The sequence below is a fragment of the Drosophila gunungcola genome, unplaced genomic scaffold (assembly GCF_025200985.1).
Source record: "Drosophila gunungcola strain Sukarami unplaced genomic scaffold, Dgunungcola_SK_2 000001F, whole genome shotgun sequence".
In the NCBI taxonomy this organism is placed as follows: Eukaryota; Metazoa; Arthropoda; class Insecta; order Diptera; family Drosophilidae; genus Drosophila; species Drosophila gunungcola.
Window position 1 is genome coordinate 18,383,777 of NW_026453197.1, and position 23,076 is coordinate 18,406,852.

Sequence of the window (23,076 nt, forward strand, 5' to 3'; positions counted from 1 at the left end):
CCAACAAAAAACATTCATACTTGACTTTTATTTATATGAAATTAATAAGTTATAATGAGATATAACTGTTCCCTTGTAAACTGCTTAATAGGTATAATTCATTCAAGTTATAAAAAAAAAGAAAAAAGAATCTTCTCAGGTTCCACCGAGATTTGAACTCGGATCGCAGGATTCAGAGTCCTGAGTGCTAACCATTACACCATGGAACCGCTTGTACTCAGAATGACAAAACCAATAAACATTCTACGGCGAACAAAAAGGTCAGATTGGCTAATCGTGTTTTATAATTTTTAATAAGTAGCTTAAAATTATTTAATAAAAATAATAAAATAAAATATTCAAGTGCTTCGATTTGTCAGCCAATAACAAAAGAAAGCGGAAACAAAGATACGCCGGCCTATTAAGTTTGTAAGCAAATAATAACTATATAAAGAAATTAATTGGTTAAGTAGTTGTTTAAATTAATAGAATATTAAAAATTAAGCAAAAAAAAAAAAAACAAAACATAGCTTTCTATTAGGTTCCACCGAGATTTGAACTCGGATCGCAGGATTCAGAGTCCTGAGTGCTAACCATTACACCATGGAACCTCTTGCCGTTCAGCCGTCCAAAGCAGCTGAGAATACTCGATGCCCCTTCGCGTTGGGGTTGTTTTTCTTGAGCTGGTGAAAGATTTAACCCGTCATCAAAAATCCATGTTAATTTTGCACTTCATAATTTTATTTGTTCAATTCTTGTATTTTTTTTGCGTTTTTTAAAGCACTTATGACTAATTTGATTTGCCAGCACGCGCATATTCCGTAATCCGTATTCTGATGCATTATCACGAGTCGTCGTTGGTTGAATTGCGTTATGCTGGTCACTTAGCCGTAGTAGGAGTATGGGGAGGCGTAGTATCCGCCGGAATAGGCGTATGGGCTGGCTCCATAGTAGAACTGGGGGGCGGGCTCGGGACTGGCAATCGGAACTGGAGCGGGATTAGCCCGAGCAACTGGGGCGGGAACAGCCAGAGCAACGGCTAATAGGGCAGCGAAAACAACAACCAGCTAAAATAAATAACAAAGGTGTTAAACTAGACTCTAAAACAAATAAATTGTTCATAATAATATCAATTGGTATTGTTAATTTAGATTTTTTTTTGTTGGAAAGTATTTTAGTTTAACCAGAAAATATATGCTTAAAACACTAAATATAACTATCAGTACAACACTGTTCACAATTTAAATGCCAAAATTAATTTAAGTATTTTTTAGAAAGCTATACGGTAATCCAGAAAATGCATTATATAATTATTATTATTTGTTGAAAACGTCACGTTTTATTCCTTAACTCACCAGCTTGAACATTTTGTTTGTTTTGATTTCTCCTTGGGGACTTGATATGTTTGTGTTGCGATTGCAATTTGTTATTTGATACTGTTCTCCACTTCTCAGAGGTCTTATATAGTCCTCTGTCAGTCTACCAAAAATCGCACTCATGACTTATTTATGATGACGCACTTCTGGACTCTGATCGGATTTATGGCCATTTCTGTTTTGCTCACATCATTCGGCAATAGAATTTTTTCTATTTTTACTACGATAGTTTTTGTCAAGCTTAAACAAAATTTCCTTTGCATTCTAATGACTTTTTATTCTCTGGCAATCTCTGATGACAGAATCGCTTCGACATAGACTGGCCTTGAACGTGAATTCATCCTCAGATTGGAGAATATTTCTAACTACGCTCATTGCATTTTAATTGGGAATTTGTGGTCTCAAATTTGGGCTACAATTTAGGTAATTAATGATTTGTGTACATTGTCCGAATGAGACTGCGAATTTTATTGTGTTCGATGTGATTCTTATCCAGACGACAATTGTTTGCAGGTATAATTGATATTTGTAATTAGTAATAATTTGCGCACATTTTTCTAATAAAAAAAAATGTATATAAATTCATTAACTTCTGGTTTTGGTGAATAATTTATTATTATGTATTATTTTTCTTTTGAGAAACCGTAGTTTTATAAATTTTTATTTGATTTGGTTTGATTTTTTTGATTTATTTATGCTTACATTGGTAATGTAAGCGACGCCGCATCTGCCATCAAAATAAGTTTGAGGTATAGAGAATCCGAGCTATTGATTTTAATTTACCTGTTTTTATACTTCCTAATTTCTATAAAACGAGTTCGGCTCGTATAGTTATAGAAGTTCGACCTATGAACTGCACCACTCCTTTATGGAGAAATATTAAATATTATTTCGGGTCCTTTATGAATACTTAAAAAATATATATTTTTTAAATTTAAATGTCTATTATGCGAAATAACATAAAATCCAAGGTTTACTATTTAGAACTAAGTGACAAAATCTGTTCAAGTTCGACTTGTAGTTGTAAACTTATTTTAATGGCTACAATTCCATGAATCCATAAGCTCTCGGTTAAATAAATTAAAAATTATAAATTCCGGACAAGAAACAAAACCGTACAAAAAAGCGAGAATGATTTTTTTAAAGTTTGTGACTTGTGCGCTTATTTGCGCGCTTGTAAGCCATATCCTGGCAAACGAGAACGCCAGTGGGGAAAAAGATAATTATGATAATGATGAAGGAGATCAAGAGCAATATATAGCAATAAAAGAGCCTGAGAGTTTCCGATTTACTGGATGTGAGTGTAGTAGTTATATGTCGCCCAAAACCAATTTTGTTTTATAGATAATTATGGTGATGGATCGGGAAAAGAGGGAATGTCAGACGATTATGACAATAACCCATCCAAAAAAGGGGAGTTGCGATAGTTTATCGGTGCCTAGAACTAACTGTTTTAATACCAGTTAAAGATATTACTGGAGAAGGATCAGGGCAACAGGAAATATCACAAGAAAATAAAATAATCCATTTAAAAAAGGTGAGTTGTAACTGTTTTTTGGTGCCTAAAACTAACTTGTTGGAATCCCTGATAGGGATGTCATTCTGTCTAAAATTTTAATACCATTTGTTTTAAGACAAAAAATTAACAAGAAAGTGGTCCGGTTCTCAATAGAACATTAATTTTTTCATAACGTCGTTGTTTTTAAGATATTTGCTGAAATCTTGCTCACTTATTTGCAAAGTATCTAATTTTATGTTAGTTTGCTAAAAACAACTTTTCTTCTAAAACCAAGGTGATGGTGCATTCTTGCCAGTTCAGCGTTAACTGCCCTAAGCTTTAGCTTTCGGAAACATTCAAGCAGAAAAACTTGATATAAACCTGCCGTCCATAGTTATATTTTTGTTTATTTTCTTTGTTTAAAATAATATGATTTAAATATAAACATTTTTAAATCGTACCTAAATTTTTTTATTTGAGAACATTTGGAGAACTAAGAGATTTATATAGAGATTTTAATTAACTTGAATTTGATTCTGATGCATTAACACGAGACGTCGTTGGTTGCGATTGCACTATTCTGGTCACTTAGCCGTAGTATGAGTAGGGGGAGGCGTAGTATCCGCCGGAATAGGCGTATGGACTAGCTCCATAGTAAAACTGGGGGGCCGGATCGGGACTGGCAATCGGAATCGGGGCGGGATTAGCCCGAGCAACTGGGGCGGGAACAGCCAGAGCAACAGCAAAGATGGCAGCGAAGACAACCAGCTAAAATTAGTACAAAAAGACATTAGAATTCATTCAATAAAGTATTATTCGAGTTAACCAAGGATATTACTATTTTATCCTTAACTCACCAGCTTGAACATTTTGTTTCTCCTTGTGAATTGATTTGATACTGTTCTCCACTTCTCAGCAGTCTTATATAGTCTACCAAAATTATGAGATCGCACTTCTGGACTCTGATCGGTTTTATGTTCATTTTTGTTTTGCTCACATCTTTCGGCCACAGGCTTTATTGTCTTTTTTTTTACTGCGATAGTTTTTGTCAAGCCAAAACAAACACTTCCCTTGCATTCTACAGACTTCTTATTTTCTGCCGATCTCTGATGACAGAATCGCTTTGATATAGACTGGCCTTGAACGTGATTTCAGCCTCAGACTGGAGAATAATTCTAACAACGCTCATTGCATTTTAATTTGGCATTTGTGGTCCCAAATTTGGGCTACCATTTAGGTGATTGATGGTTTGTGGACATTGTCCGAATGAGATTGCGAGTTATAAAGAGTTTGTGTTTGTCGCTGTTTTTACCAAGATGACATTTGTTTGGAGGTATAATTAATAATTGTAATTATTAATTAATAGCGCTACAAAATAAAATTAAAAGGGTTTTCGAGAAAATACCAATTCCTTGATCTTTCCTTATTTTAAAGCCTTGATTTATTTACGCATATATTTAGCATTTTACATCACGAGCCATAAACTGCCAATAAAATAATATCGCGATATCGAGACTTCGATTTGATCTAAACGAGTTCAAGTTAGAGAAATTCAAGCTAAGGAAGTTCAAATATACTAGTCTTTGCTGGGGATACATTTTAATCCAATCGATGCGGCTTTTTATTATATTTTTGTTAATAAACAAGAAGGAAAAGTGATTTGACAAAAAGAATCGTCACACATTTTGGTGCACCAAAACATGTTTTGGTGGTGTAGAGGTTATTATGAAAAGTGGATTCGTGGCCGGCAGTGGTAGATGCTTACTGATGATAATTATGATGATTAAGCAACAATAACGTTCTTTGTGCTCAGAACGTTTGGCAGGCATTAGGTGAACGCGTTAAGAGCCGTAATGAGCCATAAACTTGGCCATTGTGAATGCATATTGAATATCAAAATGCGATGCAGTCAGCGATGAGACAAACCGCGTTTATATCCGCCTGAAAAGCGCCAATGTTTGTGAATATAAAAGGCTGCAATCGGGCAAACATCGAGTGCAGTTCGATTTTGTTTGTCAAATCGGAGAATTAACCCTTTCATCAACATGCTGAAGCTGGTGAGCACTTGTTTTTGCAATAGGACACTCGCCTTTGATCCTGTAATCGCTGAACGATGCCTTGTCTGATTTTGCGCCCACAGGTACTGCTCTTGTTCGCCGCTCTGTTGGCCGTTGCCATGGCTGTTCCTGCTCCAGGACCCAATCCCAATCCCGCTCCGGTGCCCCAGTATGTCTACTCTGGTTATCCGGCCGTGGGATATGCCTCCCCATACGTTTTCTACGGCTGATTACAGCATCCGGTTTCACTGAATAAAGCTTCTCGATATGTGCATGAACAACACACTTGTTTCCACTTACACTTCATATCGATTGGAGTGGATACCTGCTTTATAATATTTATATAATATAAAGAGGAGGGTATAAAGATCTATGCCAATAAATGGCTTATTGGCTTTCTTTTTAGCATTTCAGTACAAGAAAGGAAGTTTATATACCCTTGCAGCTATTAGAAAAGTTAAGTGTTCTATAATACGACTGTATTTGCATTTTTGTACTTATATGTTTAAAAAAATGAAACTATGTCGATTTTCCGAAACATTCTTCGATAATTATTACTTAGTTAACTATTACTTAGTTAACTATTACTTAGTTAACTATTACTAAACTACTACTAGTTTGTGTTGAAACGTCCATTGTCCAAAGCAAATCCTCTTATCTCATCGACTTCTATTCCGGCTGCAAGTGTAATACAAAAATATTGCCAAATCATGTATTCTTTAATTCGCTAATCGATCGAATTGACAATAAAGCCAAATGTTTGCCGCCGGCCAAAACGAAACCAAAAGCCGATATAAAAAAGAGTCAGCGAAAGGAGAGTGAATTGACAAAAAGAAAGGCGTATGCCTTTTTTTGGTGTTTTGGTCGTGTAGGGGTTATTATGGAAAGTTTATTCGTGGGCGGAAGAGGGCGACACTTACTGATGATAATGATAATGGTGGAGATGTCGTCAGGCAAACAGATTAAGAAACAATAACGTTCTTTGTGCTCAGTACGTTTGGCAGGCTTTAGGCAAACGCGTTAAGAGCCATAATGAGCCATCAACTTGGCCAATGTGACTACATATGGAATACCAATATGCGACGCAGTCAACGATTATGCAAATGCTGCAAATGTAAATATATAAGGCTTTAATCGGTCAAAGATCGAGTGCAGTTAGATTTTGTTTGTTTAACAATAAATGGACAATTTCGAAGACTCAAATGGTTAAATACACAAAGTTCTTTACTGCTAAAGCTTTTCAACAAAATTATACCTTAAAAGCTTTATCAAAATGTTATAACAAAATTTGGTTGAATGTTAGTTGCTTATAACTGAAATCTGAAACATGGTTTTCTTGCTAGACTAATGTACATGTTATATTCAAAAGCTTAATAGCATTAACAGATTTGTTGCTGTTATAAGCGCAATGTAAGGCATTGTAAATTTTTTAATGGTTAACAAATCATTAAAAAATCTTTTAACAATCGAGAAAATGGAATGTAATGTAATACGTCTTTCAATATCATCTTAAATTTAAAAAAACAAGTCCAGTTTATAACAACTTGCAGACAGTTTTATTACTAAAAGCTTATCTTAGGGCAAACGTTCATAAGGTTAAAGAATGTTCTGTGCTATAAAAGTTTTTGCTACCCCTGCAAAAAGCTCTCAGGATGCTTTTCACCCCAAATATCCTTGCCCCTGCCAAAAACCTTCCCCAACATTTCGAACTGCAAGTTGTTTAGAAACAAATGTTTATAAATAAATTGCTAATTGAAGAGCCGACGCCGACGGAAAGTGTGCCAACATAGCGAAGTTTTTTAATAGAAGAAGTTTTCCCTTTTCGGCGATGGGACAAAAAGGATGCGACAGGACGAGCGATGACTTCAGTGTAATTTCTGATTTCGCAGCGGTTCGAACGTGAGCGCGGTTGCGATAATCGAAGGACTCGCTTTTTGAGGAAGTCAGCACGAATTCTTCGTACTCGCTCTGGCACTCGCAATCGCACTTCGTTAAGCATCCGCCGTGGATGCCGAATGTCCTGCGGTGCACTTTCAGTCGAATCTCGACGTTCGCCTGCAATGGATCAGGGGATTCCCCAGCGGCGGCTTCCGAAATTCAACCAAGTAGAGCGCGAAAATTGAACGTGAAATCGCTGGCAGGATATGTTTGCCGGATATGTCAACGTAGGCGGGTTCCACCAGCCACCTCCTACCTCCGGCTTACTTCCAACCAAGTGCTTCCTCCTCGAGTGCTAGTGCTTAAAAAGAAAATACAAAAATACAAAAAAAAGAAGAACCACAAAACAAAATAGCCAAAAAAAAGATATAAAGCAAAAATGTTGGCCCTGAAATGGATGATGATGATGTCATGCCGCATTGTCCTGGCCAAAAGTGAAAGTGTTGTTGCCGCTTTTCCGGCCACCGGTGACACATGAGCGGCTCAGTCATGTGCCATTATCCCTCAAGTGAACAGCCTCGTAATTAACTGTAAAAAAAAAACCGTGTAATAAACTCACTGCAAAAGAATAGAGATTTAGTGAAATTAGCCATTAAGGATTATAGCGAAATAAAGGATATACGCCACCCGCAGAGCTATGGATACTCTTTTAGTGTTCTTTTCTGTACTGCTGCTGCTCCTTTCGCAAAATGGTAGGATTATCTTAGATCTTCCAAGAAGGCTTTCTCATTTCTCCCACCTTAAGTGGCACTGCTTTAGAATATATATATTCGTTTCAACTTTGACTCATTTTTTTCAGCACTCTTTGTCTCCATAATAATGAAATTCATAGCTGAATGCCAAATGAGTTCATTTGTTTTAGCAAAACTTTTGCCACTCTTTTGTTTGCGTATTTATGAAAGTGTGCTGGAATTTTATAATGAGTTTAATATTTTAGAAATGCCAAATGAACGATTTAACATTTAATGAATTAAAGATAATGTGCAATAAGGTGGGTGGGTATTTCTGAAAATTCGTAATGAATAAAAATTTTTAAAGGCATATTTTTTAAAAGATAATTTTGTTTTTTTTTTTTACTCTTACTTTTTGTTGAATTAAATTATTAAGTTTGGCTTTTAAAATTTAGTGACTTGCAAATGCTTACTTTAAGGATTTTTATTAATAAAATAGCCGTGCATATTTTTAATTCAAAAATGTAACTGTTCCTTAGTTTGACTATTGTTTAAACTAAGTGTTTAAAAAATGGTTATTTAAGGTTTGTACAATTTTTTTTTCAATAAAATTAAACTATTGTTACAAGAAAACTATATTTTTAAAACTATTCGTATTAGCAAACATTTTTTCCGTTCTTGTCTTCGCCTTTGCAGTTTCTTGTGCTCATCCAACCAAAACAAATATTTGCTTTTATTTCTGTGTGCAACAAATCTGCTTTCAAATGTAGCGGAATCAACGTCTCAAAGGAAAGCTTTTCTTTTCGGGGCGAACTTACTCTTTTTTTCCACAAACTTTTCTTGTCTCCGACCCAACATTAATTTTTTATCTATTGCGGCTAAGCAATGTGGCATGGAAATATTACACATCCGCCCATTTCGCCCTATCAGCCCAAAAGAATGCAATGGAAAATGTAAGGCGGCAGAGGAAAGTGCACAGGCACCAAGTGATTCTAAGCAGGCCATGTGTGAGCGCTTTTTGTCAGCGTCGAAGGAACCTTCACCCAAATTAGCCCATGGCCATGTGGGCCACAAAGATGAAACGCTTCATGGGAATCATGCGAAGGAATTCATTACGCCAAAAGAAAAAGTGGCGGAGGTGGGACAAAAAGAGGTTGTGCCCAACTCAAGCAACTTGACAGGCTTTGAAGTGTGTCAAGAAAAGGAACAAGTTACTAAATAAGCTGGAAAATATGTATGCAAACCAGAAACATAAATAAACTCATGATTTCAAAGTTAGAGGACATAGCATATTTGTTTACCCTGTCTTATATAAGCTATTAAGTCTTATAAACTTGTTGTATTATTTATAAAAATTATAAAGCGTTCAAAATAATATGAGGAAGGGTTAAAGGAGGAACCCTACTTACTCTGCTTTACAGTTCAAATATAAAACAAAATATAGGAAAATCCGTAAAAAATATTAACAATTTCGTAGCATAATACAATTTTCTAACCTTTATATTACAAAAGGAATTTTTAATCAAATGCAAACGCACAACATAAAAATGTATATATGATGCATAAGTCTGCATAATAAATTCAGCTTAAAATGCTAGAAATATGTTACCTCTACGATTCCACTTACCCCTTTACTTTTGGTACCTCATCTTCTTAAACATGATTGATATGCAGTGCACAAAGGAGCCAAACCTTAACAATCCAATTGCAGAAATTGTACCTCCGTTTATTTGTATATGTGTGCTTGTATGTTGCTTACGAATTGAAAAAGGCGAATTTGAATTTTTATTAGATTTACTTGAGCATTTGCGCACACACACACACACTACCTACCTATCAAATAAAATATTATTAAATTCAACTTGATGGATTTGATGCACTCTGGTCTAAGTATTTTGAAAGGGAAAAGGAGGAGTAATATTGATTGGGAGGAAAAAGCGCAAACAGATAATAGATACAATTTTGCAAATCAATTGGCCAAAGCTTGCTAGTAGCATCTCTTTGAAATGTTACTCATATTTGATTCGGTTCTAAAATTTATATCTAGGGAAAGTGTGTTATTTTAGCACTTAAAAAAATCTTTTATTTACAAAAGCAGACACCTTGTTAATAACACAGTTTTGTTAAATAAGAAATATATTGCACAAAAGTTTCCTTTTATTTGTATTTACCTTTCATTAAACAAATTAAATCATGGTGTTGTTCAATATTAGTTTAGATTTTTAATTTTTAGTTCGCTTTCATCGCCAGACCTTTCAGTTAAATCTGAAAAAATATATGTGTCTCTCAGATTAAATATCAAATAAATTTCATTTCTACCTCCACATGGTGCCAAAAGATTCAATTACCAATAATTATTTTAGCCAGCCGTCAACAGCATGCCCAAAAAAAAGTAATCACAAACCAAATATTGTAGAGCAAGTTCTGATCCCTTTTGCAAATAGTTTTGATGTTTATTTTCAATTTTGTCTGCACAAAAGCTCTCGAATTGTTTGTCTGAAATTTTAGCCAGCCAAAGCTGAGTGTTAAAAGGCAGGGGTAAAAGGGTTTTGGTTGCTGGGCGGGGCGAAAAAAAAAAATATAAAAAAGATAGGCTCGCATGTTGGGGAATTGAGGAATTTTTCGCATTGGGACTACCCATAAAAAAGATGATGAAATCATTGAAAAATACCTAATATAAAAACAATACTTTACATACTAATATAGATACAGCACTTTAAAGTGATTCAAATAATAGAAAATAAATTTTTAAAAGCCAATTAAAAAAACAAAAACATAAATCTGCTGGCATGAATTTAGTTTTAACACAATCATTCTTTTCAAAAAAGAATTTTAAACATAAATTGACAAAATATAAAACAAAATTAACAAACAAAAAACATTTAAAGTCTTAAAAATGCCTTTTAACTGCCTGTTTTGAAAGAACATTTTCTGCGCTTTTATTTTTTACAATCCTGTTGCTTTTAAAACTATATGAATAATTTCGTTAAAAAGTAGTAAGAAAATAATATTATTTGTAATCTGAGACAGTCATCTGAATCTCTTTTTATTACAGAATTCTCCTTATTTTCTTGAATTACAAGATGAAATGAAAATGCAAGATAAGAATTTCTATTAAAAGTGCTACACAAAAGTGGGAGGGGCTAAGAAGGCGGAGTGAGGGATTCACAGGAGATGGGCTATTTTAATGCCTTAAATAGTTCATAGGAAATCAAAATGATTTACTCATTCACCAGCAAAGCTAATTAAATGCAAGTCAAAACAAATAAAAAATGGGAAAAATGTGCAGCTGTCTATGTAAATTATGATTATTTTTTATGAGCTGATTAACCCCTTGTTGGAGTGATAAATTTAATGCAAAAAGCACTCCCTTTTTTTTTTTTGCCCATTTGCAGCTTCAATCCTTGGCCAGTTGGACAGTAGCAACATTGGGGGGAGTGGCATGGGCATGGGCATTGGCCTAACGCCCCCCGCCACCCATCCGACCACCCCTCCTCTCAGATTGCAGCCCTCGACGCCATCAATAACGCATTTTGTAAATGACTCCTTCATCATCTTCTGCCAGACGGTACAAAAGGATATCGACACCAAGTGGCGCGATCCCCGCGGACAGACCCGTGAGAACACCAAGGGACGCGTCCACATCGAGAAGAAGACGACGGGTAAGTGGTGAAGTAATGACCCACTGGAGTGCATAAAGTCACTGGCTGCCATGCAAAAACAGATACTCCCTGCACTTTACACAAGGAGAAAGTTGATCGGATGACCTGGATATAAATAATAGCTGGCTTATTAAATCATCCATAAAATAGGAAGCTATAAAGAGTGTGTAAGAATATTTTAGAAGTTTATAAACATTTTACAAGAATTTTAGGAAAAAGTGACAAAGGCTGTCTTAACTAGATTTTTGATTTTTTTTAAAAGGAGAATTGGTTTTTGTTATACAAAAAATATATTTATAAATATTTGAACACAGAGAAAAAAGAGCTCAAAAATTCAACTTTTTAGGTGCAAAAAACATTTTTGTAACACTAAGTAACTATAAATTTGAATAAAGCGTTTAAACGAATTTAAGGGGAATTTGGGGATTTTGGGGGAAAAATCATACTTGAAACACTAAGTAACAATTAATTTGTATGAAGCGTTTAACTTTTAAAGTATTTTGACCCTGTTTTTGTCTTTCCATTTTGTCTATCAATTAATAGTTATTAAATAGTGTATACATTAAGTAAGACCTACTTTAAAGAATTTCGAGCTGTATAGTTTTAAAAGTACCCAGTCTCTGCAACTTTTTAAGCCATTGCATTATTTAGGAGTTAAACTGTTATTACCTATTTAAGTAAAGAACAAAACTGATTTTTTGTCTGTAACAATGCTTTGTTTTAGGACCTCTGGCTTTAGTTTTCGAGCACATCTCACTGGAGGACAGTGGCAACTGGACCTGCGAGGTGAACGGGAATAGAAATGGGAATCGGAATGTGAATGTTGAACGTGAATTTTTGGCCTCCTTCGAGCTGCTCGTAAATCGTAAGTTGACTTCAGCTTTGGGGACATAAAATGCATAAAAAACGGGGTCGTAAAAGCTGCAGCAGGATCTGTTTACTTGCTTGCTCAGTTGTGATTTGGACTTATCCTTTAGTAAGACTGCCAATTTCAGAGTACAAGAAAAAAGTTCAATAGAGCTTAAATTATACAATTTTGTATACATTTTCTTATTCTTCTATTGCAACCCCTACAGATCATAATAAAAATCAAGTAAATAAAAAAGTATTTACATTATTCGCTCACCAAAAAGTTCAGTTTCAGCATTTTCGTTTGCCATTTAACCACTTGCCACAAACTTCTCGACCACTTTTGGCACGAAATTCCGGACCAATTTCCGAATGACAAATCATTTAATGTATTTACAAATCAGAATGATTGCTTTGCCATTTAAAGTAACTCGATGAACTGGCACACAATCTGTCAACTTACCAATCAAAGAGCGACCAAGTAAACAGAAGCAGCAAAGAAGTTGGTTAGCTATATATAGTCTACTACACTGGGTACTACACTTTGTATATAGTTGTTGCAATGGGGGCTATCATGGCTGCATATTTACACACTGAATTTCCCATTCGACTTGACCCGCAGAGAAAATCTCATTTGGCAAGACGGAGCAAGTGCAGTCGGTGCGCGAGGGACGCGATGCGCTGGTCAATTGCTTTGTGGAGGGAATGCCCGCGCCGGAAGTCTCCTGGCTCTACAATGGCGAATATATAAACAGTAAGTTGACACTCGCAAAAATTAGTATTCCTATTAATGTACCTATGTAATTTAAGTCAGTTAACGTTACTTTCTTTTAATATTCAACTGAAATTACTTACCTAACAAACATTTTCTTTAAACATATTTTAAAGCCTTTTTGTGACGCTTTATAATCTAATAAATAAATTAAAAGAGTGGGTCTGAAAATCAAATTTTTTAATAAAAAAACATTTTAGTAGTTTTTATTTCTAAATCAAAATGAAAGTTTCATGAAAAATTAAATTTCTAAGTATTTAAAAGAATTTATCTATATATCGAAAATACAATATAATCAAAGGGTTTTTACAGGTATTTATTTAGATTAATTTTCAGCGTGCAGGGAAATGCCGCTGGCATGACAAACTTGTTAGCGATGCAACTATTTCCCCCCTTATATACTATACTGACCCCTAATACTTTCCCCTTACCTTTGTTTCGGTTGCAGCTGTAAACTCGTCGAAGCACAATCGCCTGTCCAACGGTCTGTACATCAGGAATGTGAGCCAGGCGGATGCCGGGGAGTACACGTGTCGGGCGATGCGTATAACATCTACTTTTTCGGATGCCGATCAAATAACGATATTGCTAAGGATACAACGTAAGTGTCAATGTTCCACTCTCAATATCCTTGCTTTCCAAGACACACAGGGAAGGGGCGTGCCACACTCGATAATATTTAATCTAGAATTTATTTTGTTATTTTGCACCCCACTTGTTGGCAATTGCATTTGGCTGCCCGTCCCCTTTTAGTTTTTGCTGAGACTTGAGAGGAGACTTTGCAACAAAGTCTTTTGCTTATGCCAGCTTAAAGTTGTTCAAGTTCCGTTCCTCCTACGAATTTTTCCCCTGGGAAGTGAGCATGCTTCGTTGGCTTTAATGAGATTTCCAGCTCCAAATTGAAGCTATCCTTATTCCCTCAGCACCAAAATGGGAATTCCAACCGGATGTCAGGGTCAAGTGGCTGGGAAATGTAAATTATTGATGCAAATTTCCTAATAAACGTATTACTCGACTTGGGATTGAAATCAAGAGAAATATGGATATCTTGAGTAACCAGGGGACTGCTTGATATTAACATGTTAAATCAAGGAGCAATGTAGAATATGTAAGCCAAATTATGCAGAGAAAACAATGTCTCTACTTTGGATATCACTTAATCAAGTATATAGTTAATTGAATTCTAAAGTTATTAAATTGTCTCTAATTGACAACTTTCCCATATAAGCAAATTAAAATTTAAATTTATTTACGACTTTTTATTTATCTTACTTTTTTTCCTTACCCAAATTCATCATCTGCAGAACCCAAAAGCAAGAACTGATCCATCTTCTCATATTTTCTAACACCAGAACATGTTAGTTTATTACAACCTAATAATTTCTGGTATTTAGCAACCGAAAAAATGGTCTCCTGAGAGTCATTTGTAATGCTGTCCTGGTGCCATCGATATCGAAACACATGGCTGCATAAACAAACAAACACCCGAAAAGCCAAATTTGTAGAAGCTTGGTCATCTTCATCCCAGCTCCAGTTCACTTTTCCGCCCATCTCCTCCAACTCCTCGTCCGAATTGAGTTGCCGTCAAAATTGTACTAATGACTACTGGTCGAATATTTGCAGAAGCCAACTAAAGAACACTGAAAGAAATATTTTATAAAAAATATTTATTTTAACTGGTAGTTACGCGTTTTAACGTAATTTTATTTTATGAAATATGTTTATTAATTGGAAATTACGAATCTTAACATATATTTACTTTATAAAACATATTTTTTAACTGGTAGTTTATTTTATAAATAAGACTTTTGAACTGGTATTTAAGAATTTTAAGGGCTATTTGTTTAAAGTTAGTTAAAGATTATAACGTCTATTTGCCACTTACACAAATTTAATATTGTTTATTTTGTAAATTAATTTGCTTATATTGTTATTGTTTAAGATGTTTAGAAGGCTGTTTTTTAAATTATTTATGAACTAAATGATAAAACAACAAAATAATTGAAGTGTATTAAATAAAACAATTACAAAGTCTACAGAAAATGGTATAATTATGTTTTGGAACTAGCAGGTATCTTTAGAAATTTTCCTTTGACTTTTTTTGACAATTCTTGAAGGTAACTTTAGAGAACACCACAATTTTTTTTGAGTGCAGGTAGAGCTCCCCAAGTGGATCAATCCGTCGGGCAGCTGGCAACTGGAAGGCAAACAGCAGGCGAATGGAAACTGAAACTAATTTGCTGGCCAGCACAAATTCCTATGCAAGGGGAATCCAACAAGAAACTGAAACAGTCGAAATGCTGCAAATGCTGCAATATATAGGTTTGCATTGCCCCAGCAATAAACTTCAATGGACCGCATCGGCGACGTTGGTGACGATGGCGACAAGGACACCAAGGACACCAAGGACAATGGGACAACGACGAAATGCTAAAATGTGATATTAGCCAACGCCTCAATGGAAAAGAGAAAGGGGGCGAGGTCCTTGGGAATAGCGCAAAAAACTCACATTTTACAGTGGGAAGTTCAGCGACTAAATACAGCTTTTCAAACTTAATTGCTTTGGCTGCATAGTAGTTTTCTTATAGGGGTAATAATAGTGCAAAGTGTAAATCGAAATATAGCTTTGCTAGATTAAATACATATTATTAACATAAAATGTATATTTTGAATGTGTATTTAGAAGGTTCTTAAGTATTTTAAATTCGTTCAAAACTAAAGTGTTTCTTTTATTAATATTTTTATTATCTGGTAAATCTTTAGTCAACTGATGCCAAAGGACTTTTCACGATGCAAAAAAGTTTTCCAAAAGGCAGAAAAAGCGAAAAAAATGCAATTCGCAGCAGTGCGATTCAATTTGTTGATACTATATTTTTATTTTCTTTGCCCTCCATTTCTTGACTCACGGTTATATGCATTTCTTTCAGCTTTTCTCTTTGATTTGATTATTGGCGATTATTTGCACTTCACTTTGTGCAGGCGGCAAAGGCGTCAGTTTCATATTTGTTATGATTGTTACTATTTTGAGAAAACAAGTTTTCCCGGAAGCGATTTCTTGTTTCATTTAAAATGAAAACATATTTTTATAATGCCAAATTTGAATATCAAACTAATTTGTTAAGCTAACCTTTGTTTTATTAATCTTTTTTTTTGTGATTTTAAAATTTAAACTTATAATGGTTCTGATTCCTGGTGAACATAAATTAAATCAAATAATGTTTAAATAATTAGGTTTAATCAAACTTATATTTGATAATTATGTTTAATCAAACAAACAAACAAACAGTGACAAAAGTTTTTTTTAAAAAGCACTCCCTCTCATGCCTTTCACCACATGTGCTATATTAACTAGACCCTTTTCTTGTTTTCAAAACCCTTTTTCAGATAAGCCGCACTGGTTTTTCAACGAGACCCTGCCCGTGCAGTACGCCTATGTGGGCGGGGCCGTGAATCTGAGCTGCGACGCGATGGGTGAGCCGCCGCCATCTTTCACCTGGCTGCACAACGGCAAGGGCATCGTGGGCTTCAATCACCGCATTTTCGTGGCGGACTACGGCGCCACGTTGCAGTTGCAGGTGAAGAATGCCACCCAATTCGGGGACTACAAGTGCAAGGTGGCCAATCCGCTGGGCATGCTGGAGCGGGTGATCAAACTGAGGCCGGGGGCCAAGCCCTGGGGACCCACGCGATTCCAACTGAAGAAGCTCTTCACCGACGGCTTCGAGCTGGACATCCAAAGACCCCACATGACGAACGTCTCGGACGAGATGCAGATCTATGGCTACAGGGTGGCCTACATGAGCGAAACCGAGTTCAAGTTCAGCGCCGGCAACTGGAGCTATGCCAAGCAAAGGGACTTCTCCTTCCATCGGGGTGAGTAGCTCATTCATTTAACATAAATTAAAATATTGGAAAATATTATACTTATTAAACATCCTCTTTACATGGTTAAATTAAAAAATATATTATTAAATTCTGAAGCCTATTCTGAAAATAGTCTAATAAAGTATAAAAAAATATTTAAAATTTCCATGTTTTAAAAACCTTATAAGCGCAATGAATAAAAATCAAAGCATAATATATTTAAATTGTGTTTTGACTTACTACGTTTACTTAACCAGTGTACTAGGAGAGTTTTCAAAATAAAATATGAAAAAAAGGTCAAGCGTGAAAATTTAAGCCACGATGATTTTATGAAGTATATTGTGCCAACCACAAAACCATTCAAATATGGTAAAAATTGCACATTAGCAAATATACGCCTCAATGGCAGTCTGTACGAGTTCATCTCAGTTGACTTCACATATAAATCGATGTTTAGCTTTTCCAGATTTAATTCATATTTGTATAAAGAATATTTAACTTCTAATTTTTTGTTTTTATGTAATTTATTTGCCATTTCCATTTAATACATATTATAATTTTTTATAATTAAATCACCTTTTACTTTATATTTCCAGGCATGCGTTTTTATATCCCCTATTTGGAGACGAACACCACTTATCTGATGAGGGCGGCCAGTCGGAATCTCGCTGGATTAAGTGACTGGAGTGCCGTGAAGGTCTTCACCACAGCCACAGGATGCAGCTGGAATCCGTCGCTATTTCCAATATACGCAATCATTCTCGCTTTGATCTGGACATAGAGCTTGTCCAAAACCCAGAAAAAGAATACCATTCCATACTCGTTATTGTTGCTGCTGAGTTTTCTATTTTATTGTATCTTCTGTGATAGAACTTTGTGTGTGCAATTCACTTTAACCTAACCCAAAAATGTTTAGAGAAGGGAATTATTAAACCAAATTGCTGCTTTTTGCTATGTATAGACGATATCTGTTCAGCCTATTGCCAATTTTTGCTGCCAACATTTCATTCATCAACCGCATTTTTTTATACGTTTTTTAAGAGAAAGACCTAAGGAAATTATTACCGAACGATTTTGGCGACGGGGTGGAATTCTTAGGATACACACAATACATATGCATTGTCAACTCTACCTTATAGTTAAATATGAAATGCCCAACTCTACATAAATGTTGTTCAAGCTACAAACTAAAAACGATATACAAGTAAATCCAAACAAAGCAAAAACCGAAAACTTTGATGAATTTTACAAACACAAATGGAAGTCCAAATTATTGATTAAAAATTAAATAAAAACAAATCAATAATAGAAAAATGATTTGAATTAGTTTAATTGAAGGGAAAAACGAAAACCAGAAATGGGAAATGAGAAATGAGAAACGAACCCCCAAATAAAACGAAGTGAAATGTTTAGCTGGTAAGCAGTGCGTATGAGTAATATGAAAATAAATTCAACTGAATGTGTATAAAAATGACTTTGATGTTGATCTGGCTTTCAAACAATTTGTGAAATTATTTTGGTCTACAATAAAAAGGGGATGTGGAAGGTGAGTTTTTGTCTGATATGTAGGGGTACTTTTACGTACATTAAAGTGTACAAAACAAATAAACATTATTTTTATAATTTAGGTAGTATTTTCAAGCTTTTAAAATGAACACAAAAAAGTTTCAGGGCATTTAAACAAATGAATACTATTTTCTGCACTATTTTGTATGAATTTAGAGCGTTTTAATTTTTTTTAACTGTTATAAAGGTTATGTTTTTGTCATATATTTTGTATGAATTTTAAACATTTCAATTTATGTTGATAAATAATACAAAATTATAGGTTTTTTCATCGCTTATTAGTGGATATTAAACTTTATAAAAACAATTTAAGGCTTAATATGAAATAATAACTAACAAAATGGTTTTACTAACGTTTTAAACACACTTATACAATTAATTTGATGGCCTTGGAATGGTTGAAATTCTATTAACTGTCAACCCATTTGTTGCATAATTTCCTGGCTTTTCGCTCCGTTAAGGTATCTCTTGATGATTATCTAGTGACCTTAGTTTGTCACCATGCCCCATAAAAATGTTTATCATATTCATTAGTGCAAATCTCGTATTGCCTTCAGCCCATAAACATCCGGTGGCAAGGACAAAGCCTTGGACATAATGGCAAGCTCATTGCTTATGCCGAACACGCGCCCAATTACATGGATACTTCGCAGCCATTCCCACAACCGTTTACCCCCTTTTCGGGCTACATAAAAAGAACATAATAAACTAACTCATAAAAGTCAATAAACTGTCAAATGGCAAAACATTTACATCACTTTAGCATAAATCTCTCGCCCTCCCGTACACTTTGGTCCTGTGCATCCTTCGTAAAGTTCTGGCGTATGAAAAAATGGGTGGCATGACAGTCAGGATCCAAGTGCCATTTACATAAGCCCACAAATTCGCCTCAGCTATAAATGATCATTAACGCAATCGGCCGTAATAACTTATTGTATTTTATTTAACCTTTATTTCTGCGTACGCAACAAACAAAAAAATAAAAAAAAAAGAAAATTGTTACGCACCAAACAAAAAATAAAAAAAGAAGAAAATTGTTACGGGTCAGTGAGAATCTGCCCGCAGACGTGACAACGTGAAACAAAAATAAGCAAATTATGGTACACAAATAAATACAACTCATTTCGCTTGTGTTTGTCGGGCAATTACTTGTCTGAATGTGCCACGCCCACATGTGCACTTTTGTAGATTATTAAGACACGATTTATTGGCCATTTTTCAGTCACAACCAAAATAACGATGAAAGTCTGGCTTTTATCGAGGGAAATGTGAAAAGCAGTTTCCATTTTAAAAAGGCTTAAAACTGGTTTAAAAAAAAATTAAAGCATATTATTGTATTATTGGTTTAAATAGATCTAAATGATGTATTTATTTATTTCAAGGTTTTAATTTAATTTATGTTAATTTATGTTATAGAAAGCATTTAACATTTATAAAAAAATACCACAAAACAATAAATAATAAAGGATTACAATCGCAATTTTGTATGCAAACTTTAAGCTTCTATAATTTTTGCCTAAGACATAAGTCGTTTTGATAAATTAGCTTATTCATGTATCTATTTATTAAATTTAGGATAGTGCCACAAAATTCATTTAACATTAAAAAAAAAAGTTTTAAACTCAAATTTTATTTTTAAATTTAAAGCTTCCTTAACTTTGTACATAAAAATTGTTTTTAATTAATAGACTTATTTATATAGCTTTAAATGTTTTAATTACATTTTTTTTTATTTCAATGTTTTTCTTTAATTTATGACATACTTGTATATAATAATAAACAGAAAATATTTGTGTTCAAATTTATTTTCCAAACTTAAAGCATCTTTGTACATAAATATGTAATGACTTGAAATGTTAAATCCCATAAAATACTTGTTCCTTTAAAGTGCTGAAGAGCAATCAACAAAATTTAAGCCGGCGTTGTGTGTTTTGATGCAACGAATAAAATTAATCGGCTTGCCGCAACAATCACTTAATAGTCGATATACAAACGTGGCCTATATCTCGTCCACGCTCACTTTAAGTCATAAGTTAACCAACTGATCAAAGTCGGCCAGAAGTTGCTGTTGCCATTCCCAGTTGCACTTGCAATCTTTCATTATTTATTATTGTTTTTTACTCCTCCAGACGCGTCTTTTGCCGGGCAATTAATGGGATTTTTCATGCACATATATGGGTAATGCACATGCACATTCAGTGGGTGGTATAAAATCAGTAAACATTATTACCTGGCCATCAGAAGCACGGAAAGCAGGAAAGTTTGCCGGTCAATCTCGCCCCGTCTCCTTTCCACCGTTGTGTCCGTAATCGTTTCGGTTTATTTTAATTAAAATTTACAATTAATACTTAATGAGTTGGGCGAGTGACATCGACAGCAGCAGAAACAGCAGCAACTGCAGCAACATCAAATTGAATTTTCCATATAAGACTGTTTGTGTGGCATGTGACATGTGGCACATCAGCCAATGTATATGATAATTTTCCGAAAAGTAATTTTCACCCATACATAAAGGAACTGAGATTTAACATATATATGTATACATATACAGGTATCTAAATAAATATACCCGAAGATATCGTCTCTTTTAGCCGCTCTTTTGGGTTTGTTCTTTATAAATAATTGAAGTCTGTCAGCATATTTAATTGATGAAATAGCAAATTGATGTTGCTTCTAGAAATGCAATGAAAGTGTGAAAGTCGCCGACAGTTTTCCTTCTTAAATATTTATGCTCAAATTGTCAGAATTGATTGCGAAACTCTGAAATTATATTTAGATAATTGAGATGAAAACTGCGAAACTATGTTCAAAGCAAAGACAGCTTTTGTGGAGAAATTTGCCATAAATCTATTTGTCACAGACGGAATAGGATAGAACATAAATTGTTGGCTGTGAATTAAATAAGGCAAATGTGACTTAAACATTTTAGCCAACAGATTAAATTACCTAATTTCTATAATTTTTTAAGAAATTTGAGGAATTTCTTATGACAATATATTGTTATTATTATTATAACAGATATTCATATGTACAATTATTTTTGGCATCTCCATAAGTGGTTTTTAAATCGCATAATAAAATAGCATTAAATAGCGTCTAAAAAAAAGGCAAACTCGTTTAAATCAGGCTCCCTTATAAACGTACTATTTATTTAACCCCAATAATAGTATAGTACTTATGTATAAGCATCTTTACGAATACCATTTACTGTAATACAATCACAGCCAAGCTCTCGTATCATTTGTCCGAGAAACTTTCCGGCTTGAGTTAATCCCTCGAGAGCTTAGTAAAACACACACATGAGCACAACTTTTCTAATTACCATTTGCAGCCTCTACGTTACTTACGAGTACGTCGAAAGTTTCGCATAAATAAAGACCCATTGGCAAAGTTATGAACAAATCATTAAGCTGTCAATTTTGTGCAGTTTGCCGATAGGTGTAATAAATGAATGGCTCATAAGTAATTTATGCCCTGGCAAATGAGACCGAGATAAATTTGAAATTGATTGCGAGGTCTTTTCGTCCATGTTTGTTCGTGTGTGAGCTGATTGAAGTTAAATCTTTGCTGAGGTAACTTAATATTAGCCACATTGAAAAGTTATGAAATTTTTTCGGTCTAAACTTTGCCCTCAGTGTTTGGCAAAAAGGAAAAATTTGGAAAAGCTCTGAACTTTGTCTGGCCTTTTTTTTCCCGTTTTGGGCAATTAAATTGGAATTTTTGTTTTCATTTTTGTCTTTCCTTTCCCCAAAATCACTCAAATTGATGACAGAAAATCTCCTTTCCTGTGAAATCCTAAATGGGTCAGAAATGTCCTTCCTCCATTTTTTTTTCGCAAAACCATCGACATATGGCAGCCAACTATGAAACCCCATTTTCCAGTACTATTTCCCACACTTCAGTGTCATTGTCTCTGCTGCTGCCGGCCGTATATTTTGACATAGAAAACTTTTGCACCTTGTAACGACTTTTTAAGTGCCACCACTCGCGTTTTCCGCAACAAAAAAAAAAACATAGATCATAGAAAGAATGAAATGTGGAGCAAAATGAATATGTAAATCTAGGACTCTTTTGGTAACATGAAAACGAAATGAAACAAAAATGGGGGGAAAAGTGTTGGAAATGAAAATAGATGTGAATATTTATGTGATTTATATGGAAGGACGCCACAATTCTCATATATAGTATGTATATGCAGTGGGTTACTTTTAAAGGGTTGGATTTAAGGGGAAAAGTTGCATATGTATGTCAGTGAGTCTGGGTGTCTTTCACGGCTTTGTCTGTCTAGACAAATGAGAAAAAAGCTTTAAAAAAACAATGTATTTTTACATTCCTGGCATACCATACTTACCATAGTTAAGAGCACATTTAAATTGGTTTTCGCTGCCAATAACTGACCCACGGAATTAATACCAACCAAAAACCCCATTTCCCAACCACAAATAAACATTGAAAACGGCAAAGCATTATGCGCTTATGTACTGAAACCATTGTGCTCGTTTCATTTTACCTTATTTGGCATTTTGGCATTACGCATACGCCGCATGGACCAAAGCATATTAATTGAACAACTCTTCGGGCAGAAATACCACACATCCCACTACCAATTTTAACTTTGTTTTATGTCTATTTGTGTTCATGGCCTTACGGATGGCAACGAGTTTTTGCATCATTCGCTCATTATGCAAATGGTTGCTCTTTAAGTGCACTAAATATTGCGCATACGCCGCGTGTGCTATCACAGCACAAACCCAAAAATTCATTCGGCTCATTTGTATGCACTTAATTCAATATTTTATTTTGATACAAAGTTCAAATTTAGTTTGCTCTTCCGCTGCACTAAA

The 23,076-nt window shown here is 34.6% G+C and overlaps 4 protein-coding genes and 2 non-coding genes across 8 annotated transcripts; 2 read left to right on the forward strand and 4 right to left on the reverse strand.

The window, feature by feature from the left end:
• Nucleotides 1-137: 137 nt before the first annotated feature.
• Trnaq-cug (transfer RNA glutamine (anticodon CUG)) lies at nt 138-209 on the reverse strand. The gene has a single exon. It is a non-coding gene; the product is annotated as a tRNA-Gln (tRNA).
• Nucleotides 210-518: 309 nt separating this feature from the next.
• Nucleotides 519-590, reverse strand: Trnaq-cug (transfer RNA glutamine (anticodon CUG)). Its single transcript has one exon. It is a non-coding gene; the product is annotated as a tRNA-Gln (tRNA).
• Nucleotides 591-819: 229 nt separating this feature from the next.
• Nucleotides 820-1,494, reverse strand: LOC128262628 (neuropeptide-like 4). The gene is made up of 2 exons (XM_052996998.1): nt 1,335-1,494; nt 820-1,046 (listed from the first exon to the last, which is right to left on the reverse strand). The coding sequence occupies exons 1-2, from the start codon at nt 1,476-1,478 to the stop codon at nt 864-866; spliced, it is 327 nt and encodes a 108-aa protein (XP_052852958.1). The 5' UTR covers nt 1,479-1,494; the 3' UTR covers nt 820-863.
• Nucleotides 1,495-3,314: 1,820 nt separating this feature from the next.
• On the reverse strand, nt 3,315-3,865 carry LOC128262631 (neuropeptide-like 4). Its single transcript, XM_052997001.1, has 2 exons — nt 3,711-3,865; nt 3,315-3,621 (listed from the first exon to the last, which is right to left on the reverse strand). Exons 1-2 carry the CDS (start codon nt 3,720-3,722, stop codon nt 3,442-3,444), a joined length of 192 nt encoding a protein of 63 aa, XP_052852961.1. The 5' UTR covers nt 3,723-3,865; the 3' UTR covers nt 3,315-3,441.
• Nucleotides 3,866-4,777: 912 nt separating this feature from the next.
• LOC128262633 (neuropeptide-like 4) lies at nt 4,778-5,191 on the forward strand. The gene is made up of 2 exons (XM_052997004.1): nt 4,778-4,910; nt 4,994-5,191. Exons 1-2 carry the CDS (start codon nt 4,899-4,901, stop codon nt 5,138-5,140), a joined length of 159 nt encoding a protein of 52 aa, XP_052852964.1. The 5' UTR covers nt 4,778-4,898; the 3' UTR covers nt 5,141-5,191.
• Nucleotides 5,192-6,713: 1,522 nt separating this feature from the next.
• Nucleotides 6,714-17,885, forward strand: LOC128262605 (cell adhesion molecule-related/down-regulated by oncogenes). Of its 3 annotated transcripts, XM_052996968.1 has the most exons (7): nt 6,716-7,540; nt 10,915-11,181; nt 11,906-12,046; nt 12,653-12,784; nt 13,251-13,403; nt 16,187-16,675; nt 17,263-17,885. In XM_052996968.1, the coding sequence occupies exons 1-7, from the start codon at nt 7,486-7,488 to the stop codon at nt 17,445-17,447; spliced, it is 1,422 nt and encodes a 473-aa protein (XP_052852928.1). In that variant the 5' UTR covers nt 6,716-7,485; the 3' UTR covers nt 17,448-17,885. The 3 variants fall into 3 exon arrangements, with proteins under 3 accessions (XP_052852929.1, XP_052852928.1, XP_052852930.1); XM_052996969.1 differs by lacking the exons at nt 16,187-16,675; nt 17,263-17,885 and adding an exon at nt 13,726-14,422 and having other exon boundaries at nt 6,714-7,540; XM_052996970.1 differs by lacking the exons at nt 6,716-7,540; nt 10,915-11,181; nt 11,906-12,046; nt 12,653-12,784 and adding an exon at nt 12,973-13,114.
• The last annotated feature ends 5,191 nt before the right edge of the window (nt 17,886-23,076 follow it).